This window comes from Ornithorhynchus anatinus, chromosome 5, assembly GCF_004115215.2.
Source record: "Ornithorhynchus anatinus isolate Pmale09 chromosome 5, mOrnAna1.pri.v4, whole genome shotgun sequence".
Lineage (NCBI taxonomy): Eukaryota > Metazoa > Chordata > Mammalia > Monotremata > Ornithorhynchidae > Ornithorhynchus > Ornithorhynchus anatinus.
Window position 1 is genome coordinate 65,912,334 of NC_041732.1, and position 13,652 is coordinate 65,925,985.

General features: G+C 41.7%; 1 protein-coding gene across 2 annotated transcripts in view; it reads right to left on the reverse strand.

Moving 5' to 3' along the window:
* The window catches only part of VPS13D (vacuolar protein sorting 13 homolog D), a 313,068-nt gene that overhangs the window by 232,226 nt on the left and 67,190 nt on the right, over window positions 1–13,652 (reverse strand). For both annotated transcript variants that reach the window (XM_029065681.2, XM_029065680.2), the window contains exons 27-33: window positions 11,847–12,057; window positions 9,518–9,689; window positions 8,602–8,714; window positions 7,254–7,463; window positions 2,959–3,224; window positions 1,670–1,803; window positions 411–566 (exon numbers count right to left, since the gene is read on the reverse strand). In XM_029065681.2, coding sequence (XP_028921514.1) covers window positions 411–566; window positions 1,670–1,803; window positions 2,959–3,224; window positions 7,254–7,463; window positions 8,602–8,714; window positions 9,518–9,689; window positions 11,847–12,057 — 1,262 coding nt within the window. The remainder of the gene's footprint in view (window positions 1–410; window positions 567–1,669; window positions 1,804–2,958; window positions 3,225–7,253; window positions 7,464–8,601; window positions 8,715–9,517; window positions 9,690–11,846; window positions 12,058–13,652) is intronic.

The following is a 13,652-nucleotide window of genomic DNA, read 5'->3' on the forward strand; positions in this document are numbered from 1 at the left end:
GAAATCATCACTCTCAAAGCACTTAGGATGGGACTCAAAATGTTTGCTTGGACATTCAGCAATAACTTCTCCTTTTGAGATCCATGAGAAGGTGCAAATACATTTGGCCTAAAGCCCAGAAACTCCATAATCCCTATCTTTCAACATTTTCCCCTACGACTCAATCAGAGGAATTATTTTCCAAGCACCTGAGTAGCATATTGACAGATTCCTCAAAAACTCCCAGAAATCAGTACCTAGAAAGAGCAGTAAAACCAACAGTCACATGGGAGTGTTCTCAGCAGCTTATTGTGCTGTGGTAAACTCAACACAAAAATGCCCAGCGACATAAATTAGACCAATAGGTGACAGTGTGCAATTCCCCACCTCTTGGGACTGTGCTCTGCTTCATTTGATTTCCCAAACATTACCTCCAGAATGGGTGGGAAGTCTTCGCTATTAAATGCATCCATCAATCCAGAACTGTTCTTATAGGAAGAATTCCCCACCAATTCAACTTGAATTTGCACCGGATCCACAATGGACAGGGCCGTGTCCTGCTCATTCCCCAGGCGGCATGAAAAAACCTAGGGATCAAGATGGATGCGACAAATTTTACTGATGGCCCCGGCTGTCGTAAGGAAAGCAGCCAGAGATGGTAGATATTGGTTTGGCATTACCCTTCAGTTGATCTACATAATTAAATCCTGCTCTGGCCCCAAATTCTGCTTAACGAGGAGAGAAAAGGCAAAGCGAGAGATCATTCATTTCACTCTTTTTTCCTTCCTTTCAGCATTCACCAGCAATACTGAAAAGTCTGTGTCACCGAGGTCTCTTGCTAGATTCAAAAACAGCTCATTACATTTTTCCCCGTAAATTCTTACCCAGTGATGTAGCAAAGGAGCTTAATATCCAGATCCAACTGTGTTGGCTGAAGAAATGGATTGAAAGGAGTTTCCAGGGTTGAAAGGAATCTCAAATATTCTACCATGCAGGGTTTCTACACTTTAAGGCAGAAAAGCTTCATTTTCCCTTTTTCTTCAGACACTGCTGCTACACAAAACCCTATTGTATCTGACAGTTCATTAATCAATCACCAAGATTCCTCATTCAAAACCTGTATTGTGGTGGCTTTAGAAAGCAGATGAATTTATGCAATTTCACTACCGAAACTCATACACTGGCCTTCACCAGCATGCATATCCATACTTATCAAACTGAGATCCTTTTACAGAAAAAGGTTGCCAGGAACTGAAATCTTAGGCAGATTTTGTTCATTTACAATTGGCTGGAAAGCAAAAGAAACTGTAAACTCCACTGTAAACTCCCGGGATTGGGAATAAGTCTCATCAAACCCCAAGGCAACACAATTAGAGATAGCCCTGCCTGGGAAGTTCACCCTTGAAGGGAAGATTAGTGAAGAGAGGCCAACATAACACTGTCCAGGCTCAGAACGAATGCTCTGACAGCATGACAAGAGAAATGCTAGGGAAGACCTAAGGTGAATAGCAGATATGGAAAAGAATAAGACACTGCCGTGATCTAAGGTAATCAGTTTATGGACTTCTTTCCCCCCAACATGATCCGTTTCTCATTTTGTTTATACTGAATTTTAAAATGAAAAATCCTCAACCAAGTGCTTTTCTATTGTACTTAGTATTAATTAAAGTCAAAACAAAAGTATTCTCACCTCAATGCCAAACAAGCTGCCCGAAAAAGGGCGATCTATAAATTTGGGTTTGTATGTGAGCACGGTGGTCCCTTTCAAGATAATGGCATTCGTATCAAAGCAGGATGTATCTTCAACCACCACAAATTCAGTACCTGAAAGAGAGAACTCCATTCTTCAACTGGGAAGTTATAATATTCAGGTCAGAAGGAATAACCTTCTGTTACAAACTGAAGAAGTAATTGCATTACATAACAAAAAGATTAACTAATCAGCATTTTTTGCCAGGATACAGCTACTCTGCTTTAACACCACCAGGTCACCACAGATAAACTATCTCTGTTAGACTACCTAAGATAAGCATCCTAGGTGACCCTGGATGCAATATTTCATCCAAGAAACAAGGTCTAAGTTAGTGTCTTGGAGCATCACATTCCAGAATATGCTGAACCCCACAACATGGAAAAGGGGTGACCTATGAATGAAGGCAAAACAGAGGCATGTACATAAATGCTCATAAAGGGCCAGGGTCTGAGATCAAAAGTCACTTTTCCCCCATATTCTCATTCAAGTTTGACTTTAACATAATTCAGGAATTTCTACAAAAATAAGACACAAGGGAAATTGGGCCCCAGGGTTAGCCAACCAAATCCAAAAATAAAATGGAAAAAAAACCCACTGTGGAATGTCTTGTCCCTAGAGCAATGACTGCACTTGAACTTCAGGATATTGAGGAGGAGTTGCAGGAATCATCTCTGAGTCTTTACCCTATAAATGGCAGATCCCAAAGGATCCTACAAATTCAACTACATAATTTCCTGACATTAAAGACCAGGCAGAAAATGCATTCTCTGCCTCTGTGGGAGGAGAACCCTCATCAAAATGCTTGAAAAGAGTTTACACTCAGCCATTTTCCTTTTCTTTAAGTTTTAATGTCTGTCTCCCCCGCATGACTGTAAGCTCTTCGTGAGCACGCATCATGCCTACCACCTCTTTTGTATGGTACTGTCCCAAGCTCTTAGTATAGTGCTCGGCACACAGTCAACGCTCTCTAAATATCACTGACTGATTGAACGGGAAAGTAAGAGCCATTATAGAATCATAAACAGGCCACTATAAAAGATATATTCAGTCCCCTGTTAGAGGGAAACTTCTTGAGAGCAGGGATCGTGTCTACTAATTCTGTCATATGCTCTCAACTGCTTAATATGGAGCTCTGCCCTGATTAAGCACTCAATAAAACCTATGCTGGACGACTGAGTCTAAGGAAAAACTGAAGCTTGGATGATGGTGTTAATGAATTTGCCCACCTGTTACATTAATCTTGACCTCCAGGTGCTTCTCCGTAGTCACAGGAAGGGAAGAGCGCTTGGTCATCACTCCACTTTTCACCGCCTTGGGAACCACAGCCGTTTCACTGCTGTAACGGCGCTGACACGAAGGGGTAACATTTTCCAGTTTCTTCACATCACTGGGAGTATGAAGAAAATCATGAACCAGTAGCAGCCAGTCAAATATGAGGAATACCCTGAGGTTGTTCAGAACAACTGTGAAGCAGGAAGAATCCTTAGTAGATCTAGATAAAATAGGAGAAAAACAAGGGACATTTCAGAACTCTATGGACTTCTTGTTCAGTTCAAGTGCTTTCCAATCTATCTCTAGCCAATCTATCTCTAGCCAATCTTGTTCTTTTTGTAAGAACAAGTAATTTTTCTCCACTGAAAAAGAACAGACAGGCTGTTAGTAGCTCCATGAGTGTCAAGAAGGTATGCACTGAAAATTGGTTTTTTAAAAAACAAAAAATTACTATTATGATCACAACTGTTCCAATAGAGGTATCCTCAGCTAAGTTACCTGAAATGCATTTACAGCATCTATTCAGCACTGGAGTTTGATGGGCTTAGCAAGAAAGTATGAGACAAGATGACACAGACACTGTAGTTGCTGCAGGCCTATCTCCAAATCAATGGTTCATCTGGGCATGTTTTTCAACCCCTGAGCTAAAGTATGAAAATGGAAGGGGATCCAGATTCAAGAATGGTGAGGGTGAGAGGAAGTGCTATGGGAATTCTCATTGATTCCCACAGCCCTGGGCTGAGTCAGGGAATCCTGGCTTTTTCCTCTGACTGCCCACCAAGGATTTCCTCAGTATGTGGTGACTTCAAGGGGGAGATATATTAATTATAACTTCTAGTTATCTGTTTGGGTCACCAGCTCACTAGTTTGTGCCAAAGATCTATTTTCTCAAATTTGATTCCAGGCCCTGAAGCAAGATGAAACAGAATAATGCATCAACCCTCTCCACTCTCCCCTCCTACACAGCACTGTGTATATATCTATAATTAAATTTATCTATTTTTATGGTATTGATGCCTGCCTACTTGTTTGGTTGTCTGTATCCCCTTTCTAAACTGTGAGCCCTTTGTTGAGTAGGGATTTTCTTTTTCTGTTGCCGAATTGTACTTTCCAAGCGCTTAGTAGAGTGCTCTACACACAATAAGCGCTCAATAAATTCAACTGAATGAATGAATTTCCCCTTTTTGTCATTAAAAAAATGTTGCCCTCACAGACCTCTTTTCATCCCATGTGGATTAAGAGGGATGGGCACTTAAATTGATGGTGCAGCAGGGCAAATGATAACTTGTTCCCTGGAAAATAATTCAATAACTTAAATACTGGGAACCACTTTTATAAATGACACACAAACCCTCAACTAGAGAATCCAACAGAGAGGCTATTCTTCTGAGAAACACAAAAAAAGTGTACAACAGTCCCCAAAGAAAAAGCCTTTAACCTCCTTACCAACAGTGGTATTTTTGTCCACATGAACCTAGGTAAGGCTTTATCATTCATCCCCAGGAAATAGTGTGTCAGAGGGAGAAACTCAGCAAACAAAAATGCTTCAAATTTTCACATCCTTACACAAACTAGAAATATAGTATGTTAGGACCAACTATGCACTTGGGGCCAGATCAGATAACTTTAAAGAAACTCAACAAAGTAACTGTTTTCTGTAGATGTATCAAATATGTTCAAAGATCCTCTTTGTACAATCTCCTTGTTTAAACAAACATCAACTTCAAACAAATATCCACTCCAAATAACAACCATCCTCTCTAATGGTCTAACTGGAAACCTCCAAGAAAGTCTTATTCCTTTCTCCTGAGTTTCTTAAAAAACTAACAAAATTATTATTTAAAACAAGTACTAAATGATATGTTTTAAAAATCCTGTTTCAGCTCCTACAGAGTTCTTGCCCTCAGGATTACATAGTAATTTCTTTAAGGGCACAAATATCACGCTGCTCTTCCTATATAACTCTGCAACCTGCAAACACTTGACAAATCTATTTTTAAAAAATTTCTAAGGATTATTTAATAGGTCATCAAAGTATATGTGCATTTAAATGCAATACTTAATATATTTAGACAACTTTACAGTTGCAGATGATTTTGATTTTACTAGCCCATAAAACTACCTTCAGCAGCCGGACCTAATAGTGCACAACTTTTAGAAAAACAGCCACTTGTCCACCGCCTGATTTCTTTTAGACCAGGAAAATTTCCTTCAGCCCTTGTGCCTGTGCTAATTTGTTTACAAAACCTTTCAGGAATTCATTCAAAGAGCAGTAAAGGCAGGAAGAAAAGACTGCTCTTCCTCTGGGGAAAGATATGGAAAGATTAGAAAAATCAGTTAAATAGAACCTCAGAGAGATGATATTATGGATTATTTCCAAAGGTCTAAAATCTCTAAAGGACTCTCAAAAGTTAGAAGCAAGAGACATCTGCTGGCAACTTATTTTAACTGCAGGAATAAATGTTCACTACTTTCAAAAACCCAAAACAATCCTACACAAGAGATAACTTCCAATTTGGAGAAATCATTCACAGTTAGTGAGAAAACTGTATTCACCACAGAGACAGTGTGGGAATATGTCCACTTCGGGAAAATATGTCCTATAATCCTATTTATTTTGTTAATGAGGTGTACATCCCCTTGATTCTATTTATCGTGATTATGTCATCTTGTTTTTGTTCGTCTCCCCCGATTAGACTGTGAGCCCGTCATTGGGCAGGGACTATCTCTATCTGTTGCCGAACTACATTCCAAGCGCTTAGTACAGTGTTCTGCACAGAGTAAGCGCTCAATAAATACTACTGAATGAATGAATGAATAATCCAGAAACATCAAGGAGAAGTTAGTATATCATGTTACTGCTTATTAATGCATATTTTCATTTGTAATTGTAGACATTTTGCCACTAGTTACGGCACATATTTTGGAAAGCATTTGTGATGCCGCCCAGGTGAGGTAGATGAGTTCCTCCTTCAACAGCCTGGATTTCCGGAAGATTCCCTTCTCCTTCCCAATTCTGATGAGCAGAAACACTAATTTTAACAGTCAGCTAATTAGATAACAGGGCTGCAGCTGACCCTAGGGCAACCCAGGCCAAAGATTTCCAGGAGGTGCACTTTTATTCATGAGAATTTTACAGGGGGAACTAGGGGAAAGTGTATCAGAGTCTGCAGCAGCCCCAAGCTCCCAGTGGGATACCAGGGCTGCGATGGATGTCAGGGCAATCTGAGTTCCAGATCCCCAGTAGATTACAAGTGCCAAATGGGGTGATTTTTAGCCCAAGTGCCTCTTTGAAATCGGGTGGCAAATGATGGTACTCAACTGGGTCACCTGTGAACATACGGCACAATGGACTGGTGTCATAAGGACCATTTTTCGAAAGTACACCAAGCTCACCCAAACCTAGAGAATTTCTCTGAAGGGGCCCTTGGCTCCCTCCTTGCCTCAGGGGCTTTGTGTTTTCCTTTCCAGAAACCCCTGAATATAAACATGGGCACTGCAGAAGTCAGTGGCAAGAGCAGGAGCTGCGGTGGAGGGAGCCTGAGAATTTAAAATTAAAATACCAGAGACAAAGATGTCCGCCGCTGCCATCTGTACCAGCTGAAAACTAGGCTGTCCACTATAAAACTGGATAACGGGCTACCCTACTTGGAAATCAGGCTGGAGAGCAAAGAAAAATGCCACATTATGATCCTTCCCTTGTCCTCTCAAAAATACAGGTGAGAGAAATTTGACTTGATTTTCGACGTTCCACATTGGATAACTGCTCAGTTGGATGGATGGAAAGCAGGATGACATGGTGGGTGGCCAGAGTTCCACATCTCATCAACTGTCTGGCTGGCATGGTGGCAGGAAAGAGTGCCAACACTCAGCTACATGTTGTCAGATCCCAAACAGTGGATCCCAAAATAAAGGCTGTGTATCCAAAAATGCAGTTGAAACTAGTGATCGCTATTAAAAAATTCTTCTCTTGCTCCAGAGAAAACAACCAAATTAAACTACAAGAACCTGCACCCTTTCTCTAACATGCCATTCTTTCACCGACTCAATCGTATTTACTGAGCACTTACTGTGTGCAGAGCACTGTACTCAGCGCTTGGGAAAGTACAATATATCAATACCAAAGGACATTAAACCCAGTCAAAGATTCAACGGCCTAGTTTAGTGCAATTAAATCCTTACTTGTGCTACTCAGGGAAACTTGCCATATTAAAAATGCAGCAGAGTTGAGAGGCCTCCATCCCATTACCTGAAATGCAATTCAATCTGAATGGAACCAAGGGCGGTGCTAGACTTGGAGGGCTGGAAGATGCAGTTGAACACATTTGGCATGCCTGGGCTTGTCTTCTGGCCGGCATAACGGGTGTCAAAACCCATCATCGAATGGGAAACCAGATTTATGGACTTGGTTTGGTTTGAAAAACTCTCAAAGAGCAGCTTACATTTCTTAAAGTCAAATCTAAGAAGAATAAAAATGGAAAAGTTACAATTACTCTGTGACCAAGATATGCTTGAACCAACACAGCAAATATCATAAGGGTGATTCATTTTATATGAACAACAATGCCACTGGCTTCAACCCTGATTCTACCATTAACTTGTTGGTAACCTAGAGAAAATGGCTTCGTTTCTTTGAGCTTTGGTTTCCCTTTTGCCAAACCAGGATGCCTTTCTTCACAGGGTCATCAAGAGAAATGAGAAGAAAAACATATTCTAACTTCCCCTCCATCTTAATTCCCCACCTTGCTCCTGAAGGGGGTGTATATGACCAGCAATCGCATGCTAGCCTTAAAATTCCGCCAATTAACGGCATACAAGCAATTCAGAAAATGAGCATGGTAAAAGAGTCTAACTCCTAAGTATATCACCAGATCACAGATATGAGCTTCCTGCTCATAGGGGGTGAGGACTACATGAGATCAGGAAAACTCTTGAAGTCCTGCTACAAACTAGTCGTCCACCACCATTTCCAAAGCTTTTCCACCTTCCCGGGGCCAATCACTCCTTTGTCCCAAACAGGGCCTGAACTTGACTAGCCACTATTTATTGTGAGTTCCTTGAGGACAAAGAATACAGATCTTGCTAATGCACTCAGTACAGCACTATTTACTACAGTGCCTAGCACGCGGGAGGTGCTCAATAACTGCTGCCGGTTGATTGGTTCTGACTGCTAAACCACAAATTACAAAAAAACCTTTGGCATATGCTATGAATCCCCCTCAGGATCCCACCTGGAGTTTCCAGTACTCTACAAGTCTCGGCTATGGGAGGGTGAGTCAAACAGAGGCATACCCGTTCCACTCCAAGCTAGGGCAGTGGCTAGTGAGTGGAAGGCAATCTGCTACAAATCAAAACTCACTTGTGCTGGGCAGCAGTGGCACGGGAGAGAGTCGAGGGTGAAGACTAAACCTTCCTGTGCGGAAGGAGGCGATGGTAAACCGCTTCCATCTTTTTACCAAGAAAACTCTATGGATACGCTACCAGAATGATTGCAGATGGAGGTGGGGTATTCTGGGAGAGATGTGTCCATGGAGTCGTTATGGGTCGGAAACGACTCGACAGCATAAGACAATATTCTATATATAATTAAATCATACCTGGCTAAAGAACCAGTTTCTTCCTTTCCTTTCGAATCTATGAGTTCCAAACTTACGTTTACCATGTCAATGAGGAAACACATACAAGTGTACACCTCTCCACTTAGCACAGTCTGCAGAAGGAAAATAACAATGTCAGTGTGTGATCGATAATTCCCATTTAAAAGGAATTGCCAGTCAGTGTACTGCTTGCTCTTGGTTCTGTACCCTTCAAGCACTTGATATTTCCCCTACCCTCAGCCCCACAGCATTCCCATCTGTATATTCTTTCCCAGCATTTAGGACAGTCCTCTGCACACAGTAAGGACTTAATACTATTATTACCTCTACAGTAATGTACATACTGTACATATTCATAATTTATTTTAATATCTGTCTCTCCCTCTAGATGGTAAGCTCCTTGTGGGCACAGGACAACCAATTCCATTGTACTGTACTCTCCCAATGACTTAGTACAGTGCTCTGCATATAGTCAGCACTCTTTAAATTCCATAGTAATAATAATAATAATAATTATGGTACTTGTTAAGCACTTACATGCCAGGCACTATACTAAGCACTGGGGTGGATACGAGCAAATCAGGTTAGATGCAGTCCCTGTCCCACAAATGGTTCCCCAGTCTTCATCCCCATTTTACAGATGAGGTAACTGAAGCACAGAGAAGTCGAGGGACTTGCCCAAGGCCACAGAGCAGACAAGTGGCGGAGACGGGATTAGAACTCATGACCTTGTGACTCACAGTCCCGTGCTCCATCCTTTACTTCATGCTGGTCCTCAAGGATTCACTGTCTGCTCTATCCACTTTCCCAAATGATTTTGAGGGCTATACACTGGTGACTCTTGCTCTATCAAAGCAACAGAGTAACTCTGGGCTGAAGGTGTATGATTTCCAAGGTAACACAAATTTTCACTCACATGAATTCTTGGGTCTTGTAAGTCATAAGGTCGCATAAATTCCTCTATGGGCTCTCCAAGGTTGTTCTCTAATAGACCTCGAATCAGCTTATATTTACACAGATCCAGGGAGCAGTGGACTGAGGAGAGGTTGCCACGAATTGATATGTCTGGCACCATATGACTTATCTCCCTGTCAAAGGAGGGAAAAGGACATTGTTGGAGTTCATGTTGGAAAAAGAAGAAAACAAATAGATCCACCTTCCTATATATGTATCCCACCTGGCTACGGGTCTTTCTTTATTTGAAAAGCTTCTTTAATTTGAAATCAACTAAAAACACATTACCGGCATTCTAGTTGTCATTAGTAATATCATTTCATGGATTACCTCAGTTTCTTGGAGGAAATTCCTTCTGATATACCAAAGCCTCAAAACTAATCCTGAAAGTACAGACAAAAGAGCTAAAATTCTGGGTTTCTCGCACTGTTTCTGGGATTCTGTAACTCCCCTCTCCCCACAAATCCCCCAGATTTCAGCCCTCCCTATCTTTAAAGCCTTCCTAAAATCCTAGCTTCTCCAGAAAGGCTTCCCCAAATTACATCGCAACACCTCAAGTTGAATCATCCCATTAAGCCACCCTTAGCACTTTTGTACATCTATCCAACCTTAGCACACAAGTATACAAGTACAATCAATTAGTCACTTTGATTTATTTTGCTAATTCTAGTATTTCTGAAAATTTTGCTCTATTTATCTGCTCCTTGTTCATCCTACTGCTCTCATCTTTTGCATGTAATTTTGTTTGTAGCTCTTGTTAGACTGTACACTCCACATGTGTTTGCTCACTGTGTACTCCCCAAGCACTTAATAGAGTGTCTACCACTCAATAGGGGCTCAGTAAACACCACTCCTCCTCCAACTACTACTGATTTCACAAAGGCTCTGAGGAGGAGAGTCAGGGGTCACTCCAAGCATTGGACTTAACACTGATTTAACTTGAAATGGGCCGGGAGACCGCAGCAATGGAGAGCCTTCAGTACATTTTATCTCTGTCTTTCCCCAGGTAAATTTCCATCATGGGGTTTCTCAGACATGTCCTGGGCAAAGGGTACAGGTTTAAACTGTGAGCCTCCCGAGGGACGGGGACCACGTCTAATTCCCATCTATAAATTCTTTCCCAGCACTTAGTACAGTCCTCTGCAAACAGTAAGCACTTAATACTATCCGTAAGAGACTTTGGGTACTGAAGTGGAAGCAATGAGAATGTTGAAGTTATAACTGATCCCTTGTTGACACAGACTGAGAAAGTGTCTTTATGTTCCTACATGGGATTTCTATTTCTGGGGTAATCCAGTATAATGAGTCATCAATTAAAACCGATGAGGATAAACTTCGCTGTAGTGCATAGATTTGAAAGAAAGTGATTCTTGAACTGAAAACAAATTGTTTAATTTCTAAATAATGAAGCTTCTCTTAAGATTGTTCAACCAGCAAAGCAAAACATAGACTAGGCCAACAATAACTGAAAAGCATTTATAGAGCAGTTGAATAACATCAAAGAATGAATCACAAAACAACCTAGGGGGAAAAGTTAAAATGGATTATTACCCAATAAAGAAGGTGAGTGACTTGATGTGATTTGCCCAACCAATGACTCACAAGACAGAGACTGGACAGGGACTAAACGTCGGGGGTTTGTCACTAATCTTACACTTTGTTTCCAACGCTGCTGCTTTTCATCAAGATCGCTGCCTTCAGCAGAAACCTCAGTTCTACTAAATCGAAACGATTTAGTCTGGCGATTGAAATACTTCTCTTGTTTTCGTGAATACCTACAACTTGGAGGCTTAAAGGCAAGGTAAAGTCTAGGAGATTCTGGGTCAAGGTGGGGGTTGGGGTAAAGTCTCCTTTAAGTGGTGATATAATAATAATGTTGGTATTTGTTAAGCGCTTACTAGGTGCAGACCACTGCTTTAAGCGCTGGGGCAGACACAGGGTAATCAGGTTGTCCCACATGAGGCTCACAGTCCCCATTTTACAGATGAGGTAACTGGGACACAGAGAAGTGAACTGACTTGCCCACAGTCACACAGCTGACAAGCGGCGGAGCCGGGATTCAAACCCATGACCTCTGACTCCCAAGCCCGTGCTCTTTCCACTGAGCCACAATATAATAAGGGCTACCAATCATCACAGCTGTTTTTAGAGTAAATGACCAGAGGCAAGTACTGAATTTGGCACATGGGGTATTCATGATCTTGGAGAACTACCCAGATAATTCTCCACGCCGACTTCCAAGTTACCGGGAACCTTCTCCAGCAAATGGTTACACAACTGTTAATACTCACTTGTCCAAGTTCCTCTCCACTTGCAACTTGAGCCTACAGGGTTCAGTTAAGAGGCTGCCTCCTGTCTGTCTGACAAAGTAGGAGGGGAAGATGAGATCTCCACTGGTGTCCTCTAAAGTTTTAGAATACTCCTGAGGATGTCTCTCTGCAGCAAAGATGTCCATATCCTGCAGATCCACCACAATACAGTCCAACAGACAAATATGTTCCTCTGCAAGGACACAAAAGGAGGGCAGGAGTAAGAGTGCTGAATTCATGGGAGATGCTTTCCATTTCACTCCTCAAAAATCTCCAGTGGTTACTCATACACTTTAGTTGCATCAAACCAACAGCCACACCTACCATTTGTGTACTTTCATCCTATGCACAGCACTCTTGTACACATGCACACACACACAATCTGTTTCATCTCAATAAGCCTATCCTGCTTTCTGCTTTCCTTGTTCTTCTTCTGGCTTTCACTATTAATAATAATAATAATGGCATTTGTTAAGTGCTTACTGTATGCCAAGCACTGTTCTAAGCGCTGGGGTATATAGGGTAATCAGGTTGTCCCAAAAGGGGCTCACACTTTTAATCCCCATTTTATAGATGAGGTAACTGAGGCACAGAGAAGCTATGTGACTTGTCCAAGATCGCACAGCAGACAAGTGACGGAGCCGGCATTAGAACCCACGTCCTCTGACTCCCAAGCCCGTGCTCTTTCCACTAAGCCACCTTTTGTCTCACCTATTAGATTGTAAATTCCTTGAGGGCAGAGAATATGTGTCTTGCAACTACTGGACTGGCTTGAGGGCACAGTAGACTGTAGACTGCTCATTTTGGGCACAAACAGTATCTACAAACTTTGTTACATTGTACTGAGAAGCAGCATGGCTCAGTGGAAAGAGCAAGATCTTAGGAGTCAGAGGTCATGGGTTCTAATCCCGGCTCCACCGCCTGTTAGCTGTGCAACTTTGGGCAAGTCACTTAACTTCTCGGTGCTTCAATTACCTCACTTGTAAAATGGGGATTAAGACTCTGAGTCTCATGTGGGACAACCTGATTACCCTGTATCTACCCCAACGCTTAGAACAGTGCTTGGCACAGAGTAAGCGCTTAACAAATACCAACATTATTATTTATTATTACTCCTCCAAGTGCTTAGTAAAGTGCTCTTTACACAGTAAGCACTCAGTAAGTATGATTGATTGTTTAATTGAGAGTATCGTACTGGATTCTCCCAAGAGCATAGTATAGTGTCATAATATAGTGCGAAGCACTCACTAACCGTTCATAAATACCATTGATTATTGGTCAAATACTTAGCCTAGAGGCACTATGTAGAGTCACTTAGTCCATCTTGGTGAGGCTTTATCTAACTACCCCTAATAATAATAGTAACTGTGGCATTTGTTAAGAGCTTACGATGTACCAATCGCTATACTAAGCACTGGGATAGTTTACAATATATGCAGAATGGACATGGTCCCTGTAACACAGGGGGATCACAGTCTAAATAGGAGGGAAATAAGTATATAATCCCCATTTTCCAAATGAGGAAACTGAGGCCTAAAGAAGTTAAGTGACTTGCCCAAGGTCACACAGAAGGCAGGTGGTAGAGCTGGGATTAGAACCCTAGCTCCTCTGACTCCCAGGCCCTTTTCTTTCCACTAGACCAGGCTTCTTCCCCAGAGACAAATGTATAGCCTTTTCTTAAAGACCTTCTGAAAAAGCATTTCTCTACCTCCCTGGTATTTATCATCCTGAAGAGTCAAAGTTCCTCTCCAGAGCTAAATTAAACGCTCCCTGCTATGTTTTAGCATA